The 23,034-nt window shown below is 42.4% G+C and overlaps 1 protein-coding gene across 2 annotated transcripts in view; it reads right to left on the bottom strand.

The window, feature by feature from the left end:
* Samd12 (sterile alpha motif domain containing 12) overlaps nucleotides 1–22,013 on the bottom strand; it is a 377,093-nt gene extending 355,080 nt beyond the window's left edge. For both annotated transcript variants that reach the window (XM_013351260.2, XM_026785912.1), the window contains exon 1: nucleotides 21,890–22,013. In XM_013351260.2, coding sequence (XP_013206714.2) covers nucleotides 21,890–21,902 — 13 coding nt within the window. In that variant the 5' untranslated portion in view covers nucleotides 21,903–22,013. The remainder of the gene's footprint in view (nucleotides 1–21,889) is intronic.
* Nucleotides 22,014–23,034: the final 1,021 nt, after the last annotated feature.

Genomic DNA, 23,034 nt, shown 5'->3' with positions numbered 1-23,034 from the left:
ACTGCCTATTCTTTCAGAGACACTTCAGACATGGTTTTGTAGAAGCCAGTGACTTCCTGTTTAGTTACTTCCGACAACTCTCAGATTTTTGAATAATCTATCCCACCTGATTGTTTCTTTCACAAATCGCAGGTATTTTGTGTTACAAGCTTTTAGAGACCCCTAGATTATGTTGGAAGGGGAAAGAGATAAATTGGGGTTCACAGATAAATCAGCTCTGGTAAAGCTCAGTTCCCTAAAATGACAGCTCCCCAACAACAACCCAGAAAGAGCAGGAACATGGGGCACAGTTGTCACTGGCCATCAGCAAAACAAAAAGTAGTCTGCTCTTTGAATCTTCTACTCAAAAAATGGCCAGGAGGCTAGGCCTGCTTTGGTTCTTACATCACCTTCCCTGCATTTTAGGAGTTAACTGTGTCTTTTATGAAGTCAAACCAGAAAAATGTAGCCTCAATAAAAATCAATAAAAATAATTAAAAAATAAAATAAAAAAGGGAAAAAAGAAATGGTAAGTGTATCTTACATGCATATGAATTTTAAGCTTATCAAAAAAAACCAGCTATAGAAACTATATGTGTTCTCCTATCAAAAGTGCCACTAAAAAGCAAGAGTCTGAACATTATTTTGCTATTAAAGAAAAGCAGGCTGACCAACAGCTGCACTGTGGGTGACAGAGGAGCAAAGAGGGCAGCAGTAGCAGTGAGTGCTGCAAAACAAGGAATAACGACAGGATGGGGAATTAAGAAATGTCAGGATTACTTCCACCACCACCCCCCAAAAATATCGGAAAAGGCTTCACAGGAACCTAGTATTGCAAATTAGTCTGAAGATGAACTCAGGATTCCAAGTTCCTAACATAGGAAGACACCAAGCAAAGGAGCCAATTTCAAAGAAGGTACAGAAGGGTGAGGGGATGTCTGCAGGGAAGAGCGAGTCACGTAGAACCAAAAGTACATTAATAGAAGTTATGGCAGGGAAGTGGCCTGTGGTGGTATATCTCTTAATCCCAGCATTATGAGGTAGAGGCAGGTGGAGCTATGTGAGTTCAAGGCCAGCCTAGTCTACATAGTTAGTTCCAGGACAGTCAGGAAAAAGAAAGAAAAAAAGAAAAAGAAGAAGAAGAAAAAAAAATCAATCATGGAGCCAGTGGGGGAAGGAGCTTTTGATAGGGATGTGTTACAGTTTGTGTCTCTGTTACAGTTTATACAACACTGATCAGAAGTAGCTTTGGGAGGAAAGGGTTTATGTGGCTAATGGGTTATGGTCCATCACTGAGCAAAGCCAAGACTGGGACTCAAGACTCAAACTGAAGCTGAGACCGTGAGAAAACAGTGTTTACTGGCTTAGTGATAATAGCTTCCTTTTAGGCAGCTTTCTCATACAGTGTAGGATCACCTGTCCGGGGTGGCACCTCCCACTAAGGTCTGGGCCCTATTGTATCGATCACTAATCAATAAAACCCCATAAACATGCTTCCAGGACAATCGAAAGGGATCAATTTCTCAACTGGTGTTTTCCTTTCCCAAGAGACTCCAGTTTATGAAGAATTGACTAAACTAACCAACACAGACCAAATAACCCCAGCAGCACAAACACTGAGAGAAACAATTAATAAATGGGACCTCCTGAAACTGAAAAGCTTCTGTAAAGCAAAGGACATGGTCAACAAGACAAAACAACAGCCTACAGAATGGGAAAAGATCATCACTCATCCCACATCAGGCAGAGGTCTGATCTCTTAAAATATACATAGTACTCAAGAAATTGGTCATCAAAAGAACAAATAATCTAATAAAAAATGGAGCACAGACCTAAACAATAAACTCTCAACAGAGGAGTCTAAAATGGCTGGAAATGTTCAACATCCTTAGTCATCAGAGAAATAAAAATCAAAACAACTCTGAGATTCCATCTTACACCTGTAAGAATGGACAAGATCAAAAACACTGATGATAACTTATGCTGGAGAGGTTGTGGGGTAAAGGAAACACTTCTACATTGCTGGTGGGAATGCAAGCTGATACAGCCCCTTTGGATGTCAATGTTGTGATTTCTCAGAAAGAACAATAAATACATTAATTTTTAAATTGTGTGAGAATTTAAAGAAGCTGGAGTAGTGACAGCAATTTAGAGTGTGTGAGGACTTGCCCACTTGACTTCAGGACTTACTAAGACAAACTATAAGGACAGGCTTCTAGACCAATAGAACAGAACAGGAGTGCTAGAACTGCACTCAGACATGGGTGACCAGTGAATTTCAAAAATGATACTAGAGAGAAAGGTGAGAAGATGGCTCAGCCAGTAAATTGCTTGCTTGTGAAGGGAAAGAGACAGGAGGATCCCTGAGCTAACTGACCAAGTCTTGACAAATCAGTGCGCACTGGTCTCAGGGAAAGAGCCTGTCTGTGTTAGGTACTTTTCTGTTGATGTGATAAAACACCATGACTAAGACAATTTATAGAAGAAGGGTTTTCCAAAGGATGCTCAATCATGCCACAAGGTCATGTGCTCAACTATGTTCAGAGCAGCATTGTTTGTCATAGCCAGAACCTGGAAACAACCTAAATGCCCCTCGACCAAAGAATGGATAAGGAAAATGTGGTACATTTACACAAGATAGTACTACATAGCAGAAAAAAATAATGACATCTTGAATTTTGCAGGAAAATGGATGGAGCTAGAAAACATCATTTTGAGTGAGGGAACCCAGACACAGAAAGACAAGTATCACATGTACTCACTCATAGGTGGTTTTAAACATAAAGCAAAGAAAACCAGCCTACAAATCATAATCCCAGAGAACTTAGACAACAATGAGACAATGAGGACACTAAGAGAGACATACATAGATCTAATCTACATGGGAAGTAGAAAAAGACAAGATTTCCTGAGTAAATTGGGAGCATAGGGCCCCTGGGGGAGGGCTGAAAGGGAGGGGAAGGGCAGGGAGGGGAGCAGAAAAAATATAGAGCTCAATAAAAATCAATTTTAAAAAAAGTACAAGATCCTGGCTTATGTCTGGTTGGAGAAGAGGGATAATGGAAATTTGACAGAAAAATGATATAGGCGTCATTGCTTTGAGCAAGTAGGGCCCTAGGCATTAGCATAAGAAATTTGGAATCCTTTCTCTCTGGACAATTATGTAGTCATTAAATATTTCAAGCAGGAAAAAAAACCTTAGCTCATGTTGTTTCAGTAGAAGGCATGAATAAACACACAGCGACAATATTCCCGTTCAGTATGCTGGTACATGAGCATCCTTCAAGACGAGGTATGCATATTAAGATGTCACTCTTTACAGCTGAGAGTGTAGTTTGGTGGCAGAACATGGATTGAACATGAGCAGGCCCTGGGCTATATCTCTGCCTCCACCCTAAAATCATAACAAAATTCTGTTGCAATCTAGACCTCAATTCCCCACTCTGGACTCTCAAAACACACATTACTTGGGGTAGTGCCTCATAACATCATCTTTCTAAAGAGCATCCATAACTGTGCTTCTTCATATGCTAAGTCCACAAGGACACTAATTAATTATGGCCAGCATATATTCCAAAGCCCTTATGTCCCCACCTTACAGCTGAGCCCTGGTGAGTATGTATGCCATGGACACTTTAATCACAAACAGTTGCACGCTCAGCTATAGGATAACCAAAGAAACAAAACCACCAGAAAACAGCAGAGAACATGATGGCGTATTTAAGAGAGATTTATATTCCCACTTAGCTTTTCAAATCAGATGATGTTTCTAAAACAGCCTAGCAGTTGTCTCATTGGTCTAGGTTTTCTTGGCTGGTGTACAATAGCAAACAACAAAAGACTAAAGAATCCACGCTAAAAGATTAGCCATTCACTTTATGGTGGTGTAAATTATTTCTAAGCATGCATCCAGTCACTTCTCAATATGACGGCCATTACAACATTGTAAACACCAACTGTTACTATTTAGCTCGATCCTTAAGAAGGGAGGTGCGGGGAGCAGGAGTCAAGAACACACAGCTCCATTTGAGAAAAACTCTAGCAACTCAACTCTTCGCATCCATGGCTGTTGCTGCTGCTGCTGTTGTTGCTGCTGCTATCAGAAGTCATGAAGGGGGCATCTCTCGGTGTCCTTGTTTTCATTTCAGCTAAGGCCTCCTTTTGGTGCGACTTTGCATCTTTAATAAGGCAACTGGCTACTTCTATTAACTCTGTTAATACTCTCACCTCTTGCCTTAAACGATAACTTCCCTCAACACTCCCATCCACTTACGAACTACTTCTTAGCTTTCTACATTGCCATTTAAAGTGTAAGTTTAAGGTGTAAATAGATGTACGTGGACACTATTCCAAACACTTTTTATGCTATAGTAGTGATTTTATGTGCCCCTGGCCATGATATTAATTTGGCCAGTGGTTTTGAGTGGACAGGAAGAAATAGAGAGCTTAAACAACACCTCTTAGGCATTTGTGAGGGGCAGAGAAAGGTCATGCTCATGGGAGTGCTGGCCTTCAAATGCCTGGAAGTCAGGCCAGTGAGTGTTGTATACCTATTCCCTCTGAAAGGAAATATTCTCTTTTGGGGGAAGGGAGCCTTGAAATAGTTAATTAAGATTGAGTGAGGCCCTAAGGGTGCATCACACTAATCAAATATGGCAGGTGTCGTCAGAACAAGAGGCTACCTGAAGCCAAGAAGAGAAAGCAAGCTTAGGGAAAATAGAAGCCCACTCACACTATACATTCCATGAGACACAATGAAAAATGTTGATCAAGCCTTTTGAAGTCTAAATCTACAGGAAGGTGTCTAAGGAAGGGAGGCCAATCTGAGCATCTTACCTGAGCCTTGAGGCTTGTGTTATATTTCCTAAGCCGTAGAATACATATAACATACACTATGTCAAACAAAATCTAGTGTCTTGGGGTCAAAAAAGTCTTCAGCTGTTGGCACAGTTTCTCATCTCCTGTATTAGGTGAGAACTTTGATTTTTATCAATATCAAGAGCTGGATGCCTCTGCAGGGTTTGAAATGAAAAAAATATATATATCTGGTGTTTCAAGACTTTAAAACTGATCCTATCTCCATGGAGAATACATCTGCAGAGTGAAAAACTGAAGTGGGAAAAGCTAAGGTTAGAGACTTTTGGATTCTCTGTATGTGAAAAGATGAAGGCGAAAGCTGTAACCAAGGTAATCATGATGGCAAGGCATTTGCAGGTCATTCATTTAGATCCAGGGCTGGAAATCCTTTTCTAGGAAGGAATAGGAATTAAGCAGTTTAGACTGTGCAGATCGTACCATTTGTTAGAACTACAGAACTTGACGTTTGTGGTACCAAAACAACAATGTGTAAGCTAACGAATATGAGATACTACAAGAGAACTCTATCCAGGCCCTCAATTGCTGACCTCTGACTTGCACAGAACAATGAGTTAAGTGAGAAAATTGAGAGCATGCGAGGAATGGGGGTATTGTGGGATAATCTTTTTGTACACTGTGAAGATGTGTCTGTTTTACCTCATCTCCCTATGGCACCTTCCGATGGGTTTAATAAAGAGCTGAACAGCCAATAGCTAGGCAGGAGGGGATAGGCAGGTCTTCTGGGAAGAGATGGACTCTCTAGAAAGGAATCCGAGAACTGGGGGATTTTCCATTTAGATGTAGAGGAAGTGGGCAGACTTAGAGTATGGAGGGGAGAAGTAACAAGTCATGGGACAGACTGTAGATTAATATAAACGGGGTAATTTAAGTTATAAGAGCTAGTTAAAAACAAGCCTAAGCTAAGGCCAAGCTTTCATACTTAATAAAAAGTTTCCAGGTCATTCTCTGGGAGCTGGAGGTCCAAAGAAAATCTGACTATGTAGGAGGAATTCAAGGGTTTTTGATTTTCGTGTTCTCCACATTAGGTTGCAGGATCATAAATTAATTGAGTCACAGTATGTCACTTATAGAAGGGACTCATGAAAATTGCATGGTTTAGCATTTATTGGGAATGGTACTTGGGGAGGTCTGTGAAAGGTCATATCAGGATGACACGGACCAGACTGGAATTTTCAAACAGGGTTCAGTTGTGACTTTGCTACAGTTTCCTTTTCTTGCCTCTGGATATAAAGACTCTTTTTTTTTGGCATGGAAAACATTACTTTACATATAATAATGACTGCACATTTAATAAATATTACCACCCATCAATAACATTCCTACAGTCACTGAGAGGCTCTTTTCCATCTGAAGATCCTTAAAGTCACGTCTATGTTTTACATGTCCCCCAAGCCACTTTGTGCTTCTGGTTCTTTTTTTCAGATATGCTATTTTTAAGCGGTTGTCACAAACACAACCCCATTTCTATTCTCCAAGGGTTACTCACTTTCTGATCTCAACAGTGTTTCATGTTAAAAGTATCATAGAGAATTTATTCAAGCTAAGAACTGAGGTGGTGCTTATTCAGCCTCATGACAAGAAAAGAATACATCACAGACATGCATTATCTGAACACAACCACAGTCAACCTCAACCAAAGACCAAAGATTTGCACTAAAAAAGCCATCAGAATGTCTTATGACTGCTATGGAAAACCAGAAACCACCCAGAGTAGAGGTTAGAATAAAACATGCCAAATATTCATAGTGGCTGTCTTCTGAAGGTAAATCCATGGATAATCTTTTCTTTTTTCTTTCCAAAGGAGACCTAAAATAGCCATGTGATGACAATTTTTAAAACATTAATTTAAAACAAGGTAATATTTCTGTGTTGTATAATCCTTCAAAATTCTTGAATTTCTAAGATTATCTTGCTTTATATAGCATTTATTAAATTGGTTTTTCAAAACTTTATGTTTGTAAACTATTTCCTGGTCTAAACATGCATGGAGCTATAAAGCTAAATACATTATTCTTTTCCCTCTGTGTCTACTGAATGGTTCTTCTTTGTCTAAATATTTTCAGTTTCCTAACTTTTCTATTTCTAATACAACCTTCTCTTCTTCACTCATCCCCTAACAAATACACTTAGCATAGGCTCATTTGGCTACCAGAAGTTCAAATATTTAGGGACAATTATCTTTCAATATGGTTGCTCTTTTCTTGTTCCCCCTCGGGGAATCTTTAGTTTATAGATCCCTCCCTTAGAGCTAAAGTTCACATGTCAGAATGAAGGACAAGTGACAATCTCCTACATAACATGACCAGACTCATGACTAAGTTGTTTTGACAACTGAAGCCCCCAAAGAGGCAAGTGAAGCAGTTGTAAGCACCCAGCCCCTTTTCTACTCTAATGATGAACTCTTGGGTAGAAGCAGAGAGGAGAGGGAGCTAGTAGGGGCAGAAAGAGACATCTGTGCACTAGCCCTTGAGGATACTCCTCGTTTCTAACTTTAAAAAGAGCCACTCAGCACAATGGAACAGATGGGAAAGGTCTCAGGGAGCAATCAGCACATTGTATGCAGGAATCGAGATTCAAAGAGCTGCAATCTTACTGCACAAATACACACAGGATTCCTGAGTCTACCAGCTCTGTACTCCATACAAGCTTTTTCTACATTCCTTTTTTAAAATTTGCATTTTATTGAGCTCTATATTTTCCTCTGCTCCCCTCCCTGCTCGTCCCCTCACCTTCAACCATCTCACAAGGTCACCATGCTCCCAATTTACTCAGGTGATCATGTATTTTTCTACGCCCCCTGTAGACTAGATCTATATATGTCTCTCTTAGTGTCCTCATTGTTGTCTAAGTTTTCTGGGATTGTGGTTTGTAGGCTGGTTTACTTTGCTTTATGTTTAAAAACCACTTATGAGTGAGTACATGTGATATTTGTCTTTCTGGGTCTGGGTTGCCTCACCCAAAATGATATTTTCTAGCTCCATCCATTTTCCTGCAAAATGCAAGATGCCATCATTTCTTTTCCTGCTGTGTAGTACTCCATTGTGTAAATGTACCACATTTTTCTTATCTGTTCTTCAGTCAAGAGGCATTTAGGTTGTTTCCAGGTTCTGGCTGTGACAAACAATGCTGCTATGAACACAGTTGAGCACATGTCCTTGTGGCACAATTGAGTATCCTTTGGATATATACCCAAAAGTGGTATTACTGGGTCTTGAGGAAGGCTGTTTCCTAATTTTCTGAGAAATCACCACACTGACATCCAAAGGGGCTGTACCAGCTTGCATTCCCATGAGCAATGCAGAAGTGTTCCCTTTTCCCCACAACCTCTCCAGCACATTCCTTTTACAGGTCAACTATGATTGGTTTCTCTAAAATACATTTCCCAACCTCAAATATAAGATATATGTGCTTGCCCCAAGAAGTTTCATAAACAGGAACATTTTTAGGACTGAATGCATTATCGGAACGCTCATTTTTTGTCAAATGCACAAGAAAGGTGGTTATGAAACTTGGGCTTTATCCTATATCCCACTATTATTGTTCAGAAAGCCTGACACTACTAACACAATCTCAATTAAATCAACAATTATTTTTCAGAGCATGTACCAGGAACCAGATGTTCTTCTGGTAATTCAAACACAACAGTGAAAAAAAATAATATTACAAACTTTGTAGAAAAACTCCTCTTCAGTGATGAAAACTATAATATATGCAATTACGTCACTGAATTTTAATCAAAATACACAACGAAACACATTTTGATATAAAAATACCTGAAAGTGAATAAAAGGAATTCAATAAAAGTCATGGGCTCTGGACCCAGGTGTTAGAATTCAAATTCTGGACCTTCTCCAGGTCACCAGTTCACAAGGGAAGACCCACATGCTGTCAGGAAAGCAGGACCTCTTCCCATGCCCTGACTTTAACTGGCCGGCTCAGGAAAATCAATGAAAACCACTCTCACCCAGAGAAAGATTCCCTTCCTTCACTTCTTAAAGTAGTCTCTTCCAACCTAAATACTCAAGTATTATAAGACAACATTTAAAATGAACAAATGGTGACAGGCTCTTGCAGAAATAAATGTGAGAAGAGATGTAAAGCTCAGCTAAAATATAAAATTATTCTCAGCAATGTAAATGAAATATTGGAAGACCTATTATATCCACAAAATAGGAGGCTCAAGATTTTTCAAAAACTAGAATAGCCTGGAAATTTTTAAAAGTAACGGAAGAAATATGAAATGCTACAGAAGCTAGAAATAAAAATAAAATAATAGGAAGCAAAGCCAAAAGCAGATGAAAAATAGCAAACAGGATTTTAAAAATTAGGAGCCAGTACAACAATTTATTATATCAAAAAGAGGAGATAAAGAATGGACAAAAGTCAGGCAGCGAGAGCACATGAGTTTAATCTCAGCACTCGGGAGGCAGAAGCAAAAAGATCTCTGTGAGTTTAAGGCCAGCCTGGTCTACAGAGAAAGTTCGAGGACAGCCAAGGCTACACAGAGAAACCCTGTCATAAAAAAAGAAGAAAAATTGATCAGAAAAGACAAAAGGCAACCAAATAAATAATTTATAAAAGTTCAGAAATGAATGGTATGTTTCCAAATTCAAAGATCAAAATACACCACACAATAGATGAAAACAGACTTGTACCAATGTGCAGTCTTACAAAATTCCTGAACATTATGATTGCAGTGAACATTTAATAATTTCAGGAAGAAAAAAATATATTTCACACAAATACATGATCAAGAACCAAAATGCATTCAGATTTCTCTTGTTTTCAAGAACGGAAATAAGATATTAAACCCTTCAAAACTGTAAAGGAAGAAAATGTCCAACTTAAAAAAAAAACAATGGAGTTATCAGTTAAGCACAGTTGTTTGGGAGGGTCCTGAAGCTGGGAAACTTGGACTCCATTGTATTGTCAGTAGAGAGTCCCAGAAGAGTTACGATTAATTACATATCTGCTGTTCCTTACAATGAAATAATCCCAAACCCCGGCTCTTTCCCCCTGGAAAACATTACTAACAGCTGTCCATACCTTTTCCCTCTTTCTATTGTTCTATTATTACCCCATGTATTATTATGTTGCTGTGATAAAATGACCAAGGAAGGCAGCTGATAGAAGAAAGAGCATTTTCTTTGGGTTTACAGTTCTAGAGGGATATGGGTTCATCAAAGTGGGGAAGTGGCAGGCAGGACAGCAATGACAGGAAACAGAGAGCAAACTGCAAGTGGTGATATCTTTTAAAACCTCAAAGCAAGTCCCTAGTTGTAAATATCAGCATTTATTACCTAAACCAGAGTCTCCTGATATGACCAGTGAGAAATGAATCTTAACCAGGCATGCATGGGATGGTGGGGTCTCAGCAAGACTGGGGCTGAGAAAAGTTTATTCCAAGCAAGCAGACTTCTTATATCCTCATCAGAAACAGAATATAATGCTAGCTCCCAGGCTACAATGACGTTTGCAAGCTATACAAGATGTACAAGATTAATGTCTAAGACTAACTGTCCTGTCAAATTTCAAATGCTTCATCGACGTCTAAAGAATACAGAGAAACACAGGTGGACTGGATGTGTCACTGCCTGAGGGAGTGCCTCACCTCAGTTTCTTAGGAATTGAAAAGCATACATTACCCCAGAGGCACAGACTCTAACCTGAAAAACCTATGACACATGTCTCTCATGGAAGCGAGACCAGGCTGGCCATATGATTCCATGCAGCCAATGACATAATTCCTCCAGCAAGGCCAGACCCCCTAAACCTCACCAAGAAGCACTACCAACTGGGGACAAAAAATAGTCAAATGCTTGAGGCTATGAGGGTCATTTCTCATTCAAACCACCACATTTCACTACAGCTTCTCCCCTACTTTTTGTCTTTGTATAGTATGGTCAACCTTCCACAGTAGTTAAACAACAAAATAAAAACATACAATGACTTCTAGGGACACACAACGTGGTGTGGGATACATCTGTGCAAACATAATAGCTTGCTGATACAAAAAAAAAAAAAAAGGTGCAGTTTGCTCTCATGGCCTGCTTTGCCCAGGTTCCGTGGTTTTGGTTCTGATATATTTAAAACATAAGTCTTCTTGGTTGTTTTCAGACCAAGTCTCACGTCTCACTGTGTAGCTCTGGCTGTCCTGGAACTCACTATGTAGACTAGACTGGCCTCAAACTCACTGAGTGTCTTCCTCCCAAGTGCTGGGATTAAAGGCATGCACCACCACACTGGCTAGAGCATGAATTTTAAATCCCTGATTCAACTAATATCCAGGACGGAAAGATCTGATGGCCCTAGATGCTTTTATACCATTTGCTGCTACTCAAGAGGCACAACACACAATAAGTATCTATTGTCCAAGAAAAGTAGACATTTTCACCAATTAAAGGCTAGACATACAGGTGAAATTGTATGGCTGAATAGGCAAACCATGGCAACAAAAGGCCAGATATGATGCTTCATATGAAAAGAATACAAAGCAAAAGTGTTGGGAACCAGGATCACAATTATGCACACCTAACCTTTCCTTGATCACAAGATGGAGTCCAACTATTCTACAGATAGAACTAACCCATCTTGGCGGGAAAGACCAAACCTTTCAGAGACAGTGAGTTATTTTCTTCCCTTTCTAGATAAACCTGTTTTTTTTTTTGAAGATTTTATTTTTACTTTATTTTTAAGCATGTGTGTGCACGTGCGTGTGTATGTGTGTGCATGTGTAGGGTTTTGTGCATGCATGTGACAGCAATGTCTGAGGAGGCCAGAAGAGAGCACCAGATCCCTTAGAGTTGGAGTTACAGATAGCTGTGAACTATTATGGGTGCTGGGAACCAAACTCCAGTTATCTGCAAGAATAGCACATACTTTTAACCACTGAACTGTGTCTCCAGTCCCTGTATTTAGATTTTAAGACCTCTCAAATTCTCTCTTTCTTGTCTCTATATCTGCCATTTTTCCCCAAACCAAGCCCATCTTGACATTCTCTTCTCTTATGATCGCTCTCACAAACACAACAGCAGCAAAACTAGTGTCTGGACCTTAATGACGACTTCTTACACAACCTTTCAAAAAGCAAATTTAGACCCTTTTTCCTTTAGATGCTAAAGTTAGTGACATTTTGGGCTACATCCTCCCTGCAGTCTGGGGTGTGTACTTGTCACAGCCAAACAGCTGTCTCCTCCTAATCTTACCCAAACAGCACATCCATATTCATCTAAGTCTCTTATGTGTATGGAGCCTCCATTATCAGGAGGTGATAAATACAGAGAACAAAAACCCAAATATAAGAGCACGTGTGTGAAGCAAAGCTACCTTAGGAAACAGTTTGGCAGTTCTGTAGCAGGCTAACTACATTTATTTTTAATAAATTGTGTGGAGAGGGGATTATGCATGTGTATGTGTGCCTGTGTGCATATTTGTGAGCATGCTCACCTCGGGTGTGTGTGTGTGTGTGTGTGTGTGTGTGTGTGTGTGTGTGTGTAGGCCTGAAGTTGACACTGGTGTCTTCCTCTATTGTTCTCTGGTTTTCTCTTGTCCCTATATGGTGTTTCACTGAGCCTGGATTGTCATTTCAGCAAGACTGGTTGGCTAATGAGCTCCAGGACCCGCAGAACCAAACCTCTCCAATGCTGAGGTCTCAGATATGGGCCACTACACACAGGTTTTTGCATGAGTAGGGATCTGGACTTAAGTCCTTACACCTGTGCAGCAAGCAAATTACCACGTGAGCCATCCTCCCTGCTCCTGAAACACTTGCTTTAAGACCACAGTGGATGTAACTTAAAAACCCCACTCTATTCACACAAGAGAAATGAGAAAGCCACAGAAACTGTAGGTGACTGCTTGCAGCGGTTCACTAATAACCACCACTTACTAGAAACAATCCACATGTCCTCGATAAATGTCAGTATTTGCACTCCACAGACTATCGCTCAGGCAGCAGTCTCGAATAGCAACAAGATGTATGGTACCATTATGTGACATCTAGGTGAGGAAAATCACAGGGACGGACTCCAGGCCAGTGTTGTCGGGAGCTATGGGTAAAAGGCATGAACAAATTTCTCAAGGTGTTAGAACTGTCCTAGATCTTCACTGTATTGTTGGTTACTGGTGTATGTGTGCTTTCCGAAAATCCGAGAACTATAAAATTTTACTGTATAAAAATCACACCTAAGAAAGCCAAGTTTTAAAAATGCTTTTAAAATATTACTACGGGATCATAAAAGACAGAACAAGAAATAAGTAAGAAATATCTATCTATATGTATATTGAGAGAGAATAGGAGAATATGAATATACTTCAAATGGAGACTAGAGCATAATTGAAAATATTACCGAGACAACTGGAATGATACTTGATCTGGAAAGAGAAGGTAAATTTACTCTATATCCTCTTCAGACACATCTGAGCTATAATTATAGATATGCATTTTTTCTTAGAACAGAAAAAGAATCTATTTTTATTTGTCATATATCCTCTCCATCAAGATTTATGCCAGCAGGACAATATCTTTCATTTTCACTTGACTTTCCATAGCCTAGCTGAGAAGAAGTTGCTTAAGCCTTTAGAAAGTTCTCACGTTTCTCTTGGGCATTTACCATCGTTGCCAATTTTCTGCTACAGAAGGGTTATTTGATCTAACCCAGTCTTATCTTAATCGGGCCACAGGCATTCGACCAGTTTACCACAGTGCTTTCTATAGAGTCCATTAACATCTTCCCTGTTTCGAAAGATAGGAATTTCTCTTATTTTGCCTCTATATCATGTATCTGGGTGACGAATGGGCAGGGGAGGAGACGTATAAAACTACTGTTTTACGTAAGTTTGGGAGAACAAATATTCAGGTTAGAAATGGCTCACTGTGGAACATCTCCCTGTAACAACGGCTTCTAGTTGTGGGATGCTCTCCTTAGCCAGGTATGCCCGCTTGCACACTGAATCTCATAGCAGCTTCAGATTACTGACATGACTGTCACAAGATTAGGCTCACTAGAGGAGCGAGAATATGAGCAAAGAGGTCAAGACCATGATGGGTACACCCACTGAAACAGTCTACCTGAGCTAATGGGAGCTCACCAACTCCAGCTGGGCTGGGAAGGAACAAGCATGGGACCAAACTAGACCCTCTGAATGTGGTTGACAGTTGCAGGACTGGGGAAGACTGCGGGTCCACTGCCAGTGGCACCAGGACTTATCACTACTGCTTTTTGGGAACCTATTCTGATGTGGAATTCCCCTCCGTATGCTGCGAATACCACTGGTTAACAAAGAAACTGTCTTTGGACCTGTGCAGGGAATAGAGGTAGGCAGGGAAAAACTAAACTGTATGCCAAGAAAAAGGAGGCAGAGTCAGAGAGAAGCCATGTAGCCCTGCCGGAGCCAGACAAAAAACTTTACCCAGTAAGACACAACCACATGGCAATACACAGATTACTAGAAATGGGTTAAATTAAAATATAAGAGTTAGCCAATAAGAAGCTAGAGGTAATGGGCCAAGCAGTGATTTAAATAATATAGTTTCTGTGTAATTATTTTGGGAATGAGCAGTTGGGAACCAACAAGGGGCCTCCTCTAACACCTATTCTTTTTGGATTGATATTTTGCTCAGCCTAGATATAGTAGGGAGGGCCTTGGACCTTCCCCAAAGCAATGTGCCTTACCCTCTCTGTGGAGTGGATGGGGAGTGGGATGGGGGGGGTAAGCTGAGGGAATGGAAGGAGGAGAGGGAGTGGGAACTTGGATTGGTATGTATAAGGATAAAAGATAGTCTATTTTCTTTTTTAAAACATAAAAATAAAAAAGAATAGGTCCACTATAATTTTTTTGTCCAATGAAGGAAAGAGTCACAGGGCTCAGGAGAGATTGCGAAGCCACTCATTAGGCCTGTCCTCTCTGGCTTTTCTTAGGTAGTGTAGTTGCCCTTAAGTTGCTCATGCTCCTTTAGATGAATCCTTACCCAAGCTTCTGTAAGAAACCCCAAGTAAGTGTACTGGTTCAACAAATGTACTTAGGGATAGAATCATTTCTTTGGTGCCCTTTCTGTGGTAAATGAATATTTTTAATGTCTCCCAGGAAAAGTTAAGCCCTTACATTTATATCTTTTTGTTTCCCTATAAATGAACATCATCTGATTATGAACATATCAAAATATGTTTTCAGCTGAAGACCTTTTCTAATGTATCAGTTACATTGTGTTGGTAACATCCTACTTAGATAACCCATCTCCTATCAGATACTATGTCACATGGTTTAGATACACTCCTGAGTGTGGCAGGAAACTAAGTGGAGATAGACAGCCTGGCCTTCAGCATATGGCTTGACATTTAATGAACATCCACTGAGCACCTGCCAGCCTGCCTCTTAAGCATGCCCTTGATATTAAGGCAACACTCCTATTGTGCCTATGAGGTCATCTCTATTGGTACTCTATTGGACTAATGGACTACAGAACCTCAGATAAAGCTAAGTGCATTGCCCGTACACATCCTGAAGGTCCTCTGCACCTTTGCATAACTGTTCAGTCTCCCTATCTACACAAATTGCACCTTTAAAGCTACCATCACTGCTGCTCTAGGCTCCACCATGACAACCACAAGATGGGGAGGTGGAGAAGAGCCCAAAAGCTGGCCGGCCTGAGCCCCATTCTGTCCCAGGTTTCAAGGATAATTGAGGACCAAACCCATAAGCAGTTCCGAGATCTGTCAAATCACTTGAGACTTGGGATGTGCTTAAGAGAACAGCACAGGCACGATCCCCAGCAGCAGGGAAACCGAGAAGCAGCAGGGAGCAAAGAAATTCAACTTGCCAACCTGCTCCTCTGGGCCTCGGAGATATGGGAAGTGGGCTGTGGGAGGCGGTGAGGCGGGCCGCCGCTGTCACTGGCAGCTGTGCCGCCCTTCTCTGTACTCGAGGAGGCGAGCTGTACAAGCAGCTTCTTGCACCCACACTTTAGCAAAACCAGACTAAATATAGCCACCTTTTCTCTTGTGTGTGTGGGGGGGGGCACTGCTCCTTTCCACTTCAGAAAATCAGCCAGGAACCAGAATGATTGACAGGAGCATGGTTTCTGAAGAGCCACAGGCAAGAGCCAAATGGTCTAAGAGTGCTGACGCTCAGCAGAGCACATGTCAGCACCCTTAAAAATAATAAGAGTATGCTAGAGTTGACTTAGGAGCCTCTTCTTCCACTTTCTAGTCTACAGAGCAAAACAACCACACTACTAGGATGATGGAGGAACCCCATTAGGAGGAACATATTATACATACATGTCCCATGGCCTTTACCCACTACCCCACCCATAAATCCTAATGAAAGGCTCACTCAACGCTGTTACTCCTCCACTAGCCTGTCCCTAAATGCCCCATTTGTTCTCAGACCTCCCACGTTATTGTGGCTTGTCGTTTTATTTAGCACTTACGGCACCGAGTGTATTTGGCTTCTCTTTCGCCAAACTGTAGGTAGGGGAGTAGGCAGGGGAACAGAAAGGCTCAGGGCCCTTCCTGATTCCTTCTGCCACCATATCTGGCAAAGTTCTCTGCACATGAACAGCACTCTCATGCTCCTAGCCAGAAATATAAAACCTGTCAGAGGCCACAGATGAATGCTGGCAACAGTACCCGGGCTTCCCCTAATAAATCAAAGGCATAGCATCTTTGGAGGTCAAGCACAGGCTTCAGACTCCCAACAACCGACCGCTCTCTGTGACGTGACGTGCCACCACAGCAGCCGCTGTGACTCAGCCCTTCACCCAGTTCCCCCGTAAAGGTTTTCACCACTTCCCTTTTTTATTCCGCCCTTGTTCAGAAGAGCAAGGTCAATGAAGAAGAAAGGGTAAGATGAAAGGATTTAGTAAGGGCTGGGCCCTGTTAGGCAACTGTGGAATTAGAACAAGCCCTGTCTGAATAAGAAAGCCGCAAGAGCAACAGGAGTGGCAGGACCCACCTCCACAGCAAGTTTCCAATCAGGAAAGTTTGAGGCCTTGTTTCTTGTTCACATAGTCACTCCTTAGGAATTTTCAGCAGTGAGTAAACTAGCCAAACTAGCCATCATTCTTAGTTCCAAAAACAGTGACCAACAGGAGCTGATGAGGCAGGTGATTCAGATCTGATGGACTAGAAAACAAAATTAAATTAAATGAAGAAGAAGAAGAAGAAAAAGAAGAAGAAGAAGAAGAAGAAGAAGAAGAAGAAGAAGAAGAAGAAGAAGAAGAAGAAGAAGAAGAAGAAGAGGAAGAAGAAAGGATGAAGAGGAGGAGAAGGAGGAGAAACTGGCAAAGTTTGAATTGAGATACACATTGGGAAGCATGTTCACTTTCTCACTGCTTCTACAGGTGAACAGAATCCTTCAGCATAGTGGTTGGTGTGGAATTCAAACAACTCATAATCCCACCCAGCCATTCACTCTCGTCCATTCATTCTTCCATACAGAGAGTTCATAGGGGTTAGACGAAAGAGAGCCTGAAAAACAGTTGTAAAAGTCCAGGTGGGATAACACTGCAGGGCATACAAGGACAGAGAAGCTGCCTCCCCATCGCACAGCACAGTGAGGTTACATTAGAATGGTTCTGGCTTCTCTCTTGATCTGATCACAGTCCCTCCTGGGGAGGTGGGGGAGAGGACAGTAGGCTTATGCATAAGACTGTGAAAGTCACAAGGCATGGGCCACTCAGCCCCTCTCTCCTTTTCTTTGGAGTATATCAGGAAGTTATGGGTATCGGTTCTTCCTGCTCACAGGCTGTCGGTGAGAGAGACAGGAGGTGTCCACAAGGGTAAGTTCACCCTCGGAGCAGTGCGAACATGGCCACATACCATCTGATCCGGAGTCCAAAAGGTGACCCATACTGGCTTGCGATAAAGGTGGCATTGTTCTCTCATACAGTTATCCCTTTCTAGGGGTTCAGTTCTCAAATCAAGGTGGGTAGGTAGGGGTCAGCATTTACGAGTTCTCAAAACCCACTACCCCATGACTGCTCCTCTTTGTTAGAAGTATCGGTTCCTTTCCTCTCTTCCAGTTTACCTAGTCTCCCAAGAATCTAGTGATAAGCAGGGCTTCTTTCTTACTACAGAAAATCTACAGAATCTGAATGACTGGTAAGATGTCATTTGATAAACGTATGATCAGTTAAGAGCAAAAATTCAGATCATAAATGTCACTTAGAACACACAGCTTTCCATTTGAAATACTTTCCTCTCTTGATGGGAGGAGAGCTTCTAGGGCTGAAAATTGGAAGTCATTTTCTTGCCATTTAAGTGGGGCTAGCTCTTCTGTTTGAACTGCCTGTCGTAGAAACACGAAGAGAAGAATGCTCACTCATCCTGCTTTGTCAAAAAATATTAAGGATAAATGAGTAGAGAAGGATCCAAAGCCAAGGAGAAACACCCTTCTCCTCTAGCTCTGGAATCATGTGTTCATTCAGGAAACAATCGTCATCTGCTAAGTGCCAGGCAATGCTCAGAGACCACAGGGACAAATGCAACACCGCCTTTAATGGATTTCCACTTCCTCCTCTCCCTGTATACTATTACAACTCATTTCTGATGGGCAGGGTCACATCGATAAGTAGAACTGCCGATATGTTCTATGCACGGAGAATGGGTGACTAGAGGTCCTCCTCCATTGAAAAGTGCCCAACACGACAATACAATCTCAACAGAATGCAGACTGTAATACGGTATCCTATCCCATGGTTGGAAAGCACGCGTGTATGGGGGCAGTACAGAAATAAAACAATTCATAGTTCCATCCAGTAACTGTCCAACACCTTTCAATCATCCATCCATCCATCCATTCATTCACAGAGGGTACACACTGGGCTAAACACAAGACCTAAGCATAAGTCATTAACACTCAAGGCAGTTATATAAAACCCCAGGCACCCATAAATGCAAAACAAAGAAAAAGGTACAATCAGACTAAAATACAAATAGAACATTCTTAAATTCAATGTGATATATACATACGTACGTGTGTGTGTGTGTGTGTGTGTGTGTGTGTGTGTGTCTGTGTGTCACAGTAGCCACAAAACATTAAACAAAGGGCAGCCTTTTCCATGATAAATAGGAAGCCACACATTCAGCAAAATGAGTAAGGACCCTGTTTGCAATTAACATTTTTACAAGTTCAAGCTTACTTAAGAGGAGGGTTACACATTATAAAAACCTTCTAATTTGTTACTAATTAGAGAATGTGGCTGGCATGAATAAAACGTCAGGGTGTAAAACAGGTGCTAAGCAGTAGGACTTTTTCTTAAAGGAGAGGAACGGCAGTGAGTATAAGTAACATTTGTAGCTAACCTGTGTTCTAGGCAGCCTTCTGTAGGACCTGTCTTGTACTGTGCTATTCCCAATAATTAAACACTAGCAAGTCCATTTTTTTTCTTCCAGAGAGAGACATGAAAGCCCAGAAGTTACTATATAATTTCCTTTCCAGTTCCTCTGACAGAATTCCTCTTTCCCTGACTCGCTATTTCTCAGTGAACATGTGTAAACTGGTCAATGTCTGGTCTTGCCCTGGGAACTCTGTCTGTGATGGTCATACCGAAGAGGGCATTTAGCACCTCGATGGTCCACACACTTCTACAAGTAGCATTGGCTTCTAGGAGGACAATGCCACTGTGGGAAGCAGATGAAAACAGTGGCTCTAGTCTTCAAACACTGAGGCCGAGGAAAGGGACCCTTCCTGGAATCAACACCTCCAAGCTTCCCTTTGATGGCATTTGGACAGCCTCACGAAGTCAGTTAAAAAGTTGCATGAAGGTTTACCGTGCAACCCACCGGCAGCTTCTGAAAGCCTGCTATGGGCTAAGGTCTACACTACTGCCTGGGAAATTAGAGTGTATGGTCTCCATCCTTCCATGCCTCGGCATTCAGTGAGAGACGGATTAAGTGTAGAGCAGATTTAAATACTAGAGCTTGGGAAGATCAGAGCAGGAGGCCCCCATGACTCAGAAAGGCAGAAGATTAGAAGGTCTGGAATAGATTCCTGGAGGAAATGTTTTCTTTCCCGAGTCTTGAAGGACCATCAGGGAGTATCCAGGAAGGGCCTACTCCCCGCAGAAAGAACTCTCTTAGCAAAAACTTTGCAGGCACGAATCCTTTCCAGGGAAGGTTTCAGACACTTCTTTCACCTATCTACTTCAGCCCTCATTCTGATTCGGGCCCAGGGCCTCCTGTGTACTACAGAGGCGTCTTGGTCAAGGAAGTCACTAGAACATAAACTTAGCTCTTTGAAGTCTACAGGCACTTTGCAAAGCCCTTGTTTTTTTAAGGTCTGATTTTACTGGTGCAATCCTGCACAGGGCAAAAAATATGACTGATTCTCTTGCTATACTTCTCACAGAGTGAACAGGAAATTATCTTTAAGATCACTGTGGACTGCCAACAAGTAGGAGGGAGTGTCCCTCACTTGGGGACACAAAAGAGAGATCATAATCAAAGTCACCTGATGGGTAAGGTGGCAAGGTGGGCAAGATAAACAGACTTTGTTCTCAAGCTTCTGGCAGACTATGCTGGCATTCTGTTTCTGTGGAATATCTATCTATCTATATGTCTGTCTGTCTGTCTGTCTATCGATCCATATTTCATCTATTTATCTATCTTCTATCTACTTATCTATCATCTCTTTCTATCTTTCATCTATTTATCTTCTATTTATCTAACATCTATCTATCATATCCATCTGTCTATCTAGCTGTCTGTCTATATACCTATCTATCCATCAGCTATCTGTTATCCACCAGAGAGAAGGGCAGGAGATTGTGTTTTGGGGAGGTGACCATTTTTTGTTGGTATAGCTGAGATAGCCGGACATAATGGCTTTAGGCTGAGAATCTCTTATCCTGAAATGGCCCAGAGGCCACCATTCCTGAGTTTACAGGTGTTAAGTGTGGTGCTGTTGCTACTTCAATTAAAAAAGTAAAGAGTCAGAATATTTCTGTCTCTTGAGGCAGAGGGCAAGGCAGAAGCAAGAAACCCTGTGGGCTTTTCTTATCTGAAGCCTACAAGGAATCGCCTCATTTCCCTTTGGCAAGGAGCCTGATGTAGCTGGCAGCCATGCCTTCCTTTGCCTACTTCAGGTCCCCTCTAGCCCCGAGTGCACTAAGGAACCGTAATTCTGGAAGTGAAGGTCGGCTCCCCATGTAACCCCTCACTCATATTTTATTTCATTATAGAGGTACAATGATACCTCTAATTGGACATCAGAAACTTTCTTGTCCATTTGTCCTTTCCACCCTAGAAACTACCCTAAACAAAAAAAGTCTATGCTGTAAAGTAAGCGAAAGTGACGTGGAAACCAGGACCCCTCAAAAACTGCCTGGCCCAATTCTTAACCAGAAAGTTCAAAAGAGGCAGGGCTGTGCAACCAAAATGGCAAAATCGAAGTTCAGCATTACACGAGGAAAGAGGTAGGCAGTCTTCAAAGAAGAGAATTCCCCAATCCAAGCGGCTGGCTACACTTCCATCCACTTTTGCGAACCCTGGTGCAGGTCTACACAGAAACAGGTGTGAAGATGTCCTCATTCTAGGGGCAGACCAGCTGCAGCCACTGCTGGGTGTGCACGGCACGGGGTCCTCAACCCAACGGCAGTCCAACCTTCTGGAGGACGCACCTGGCTAGAATCTTCTCCTACGTTTGGGTGGCAAAGCGAGCAGCCCCGGTCGGGTGGCCACCTAGCCTACCCTCTCTGGAGGGGACAGGGAAAGGGGCAAGTCAGGGCTGAACCCTCGCGCTGGACTTACATCCACCCATTTCCAACACATTGCTTAGGACTAGGGTGCGCTCTTTCCTCCACCTCCTGCCCTGAAGTCCTGCGCACCTAAACGTCTCTCAAAGGCAAGTGAATTAAGAGTCTCCTGGCCTTGCAGGGCTCAGGTGAGTACTAAGTAGTACGAATGGGAAGGAGCCCGCTGCCGCCACCCCCTTTTCTCTCCACCCCGCCAGAGCCGAGCTTCATCCAGGGATGTGTGGATTGGGGTGCGCGGGTTAAGAGGGAGCTTAAAATGCCCCAAGCGTCCCTTACCTTCCACAGCCATTCTCTCAGAGCTTGCCTAACGCATGCATAATTTTCTTGGCCGAGGTACTCCTCCTGCCCCGTGCTCCCCCCCTCCTCTCGGTTTTGCCTAAATATTCTGCGCTCATCTGCTCCAGGACCAACCTGCTGCGGTCACGCAAAGCGAGCAGCCGGCTCCAGCTCCGCGCAAAGCAGCATGGGAATTGTAGTCCGTTCTCTCTGTCCCATCCCGAGAAGCTGCCCAATTGTCCCTTGAGGCTCAATTATGCCTCCGCAGTGAGATTGTAAATACAAATTGCGTGGCATCAGAATGAATACCTTCTCTTCTGGTGTCCTTTGGAGGGAATCTGGAGAGTGCTGGAATTTGAGAGGACTACATATTCCAGACTGCGTTGCCTCTGGCTTCTTTTAGCTTTGAGAGGAGGAACCCGTGATTGAGACCTTAGCTGTCAATAAGAAGCTTTTGGACACCTAGCAGTCTTTGGGCGGGAGGCGACAGGACAGTGAGTGGGTGGCCGGGTGGGCGCTGTAGTCTCTTGCTGCGCCGCTGGACCCTCGGCATTCTGGGTCAATGAGGAGAGCGGAGGCTCCGGATGTCAGTGGCTGTTCCCCTGGGCCAAGGGACCTGCTGCACAGGGTGCAGTTGAAACTTGTTCCTATGCATCCTGCAGTGTTTGCGGTTGCGCGGAATCCCGCCAGGAGAGACAGCGGACTTCTGATTCCCTCGTTGGTTCTCAGGGTTAAACAGATGTGGGGAGCGTGGCTTAAAAACCTCCCAAAGACAACGTCCTTAAGGGACTGATAGGATTACTTTACAGGACATCAGAGCATGGCACAGCTGACGTCCAAAGTGAGAGGCCCTGCCAACTTTCCTGGTTAGGGAGTCCAGTGGCATCCTGTGAAGAAGCCCTATCCGCAGCACTGTGCACAGTTCTTTTGCTTTCAACCTCTGAACGTGGCCTTCCTCTGGGACTGGCTGATGACACTTTTAAGTATAAAGAATAAAGGGGAATCACGTGTTTGACGGAATCTCAGGCCTGGCAAATATTGTTGAAAATTAAACTCCTCCGCAGTTTTATCCTATGTTCAAAAATATAGACTCACCTATGCATAGTAGGGATAAGAAATGGCCTTGAGAACCTCCGTAGTGAGTT

This window comes from Microtus ochrogaster, linkage group LG3 (assembly GCF_000317375.1).
Source record: "Microtus ochrogaster isolate Prairie Vole_2 linkage group LG3, MicOch1.0, whole genome shotgun sequence".
NCBI lineage: Eukaryota > Metazoa > Chordata > Mammalia > Rodentia > Cricetidae > Microtus > Microtus ochrogaster.
This window is presented reverse-complemented; position numbering and strand designations above follow the sequence as displayed.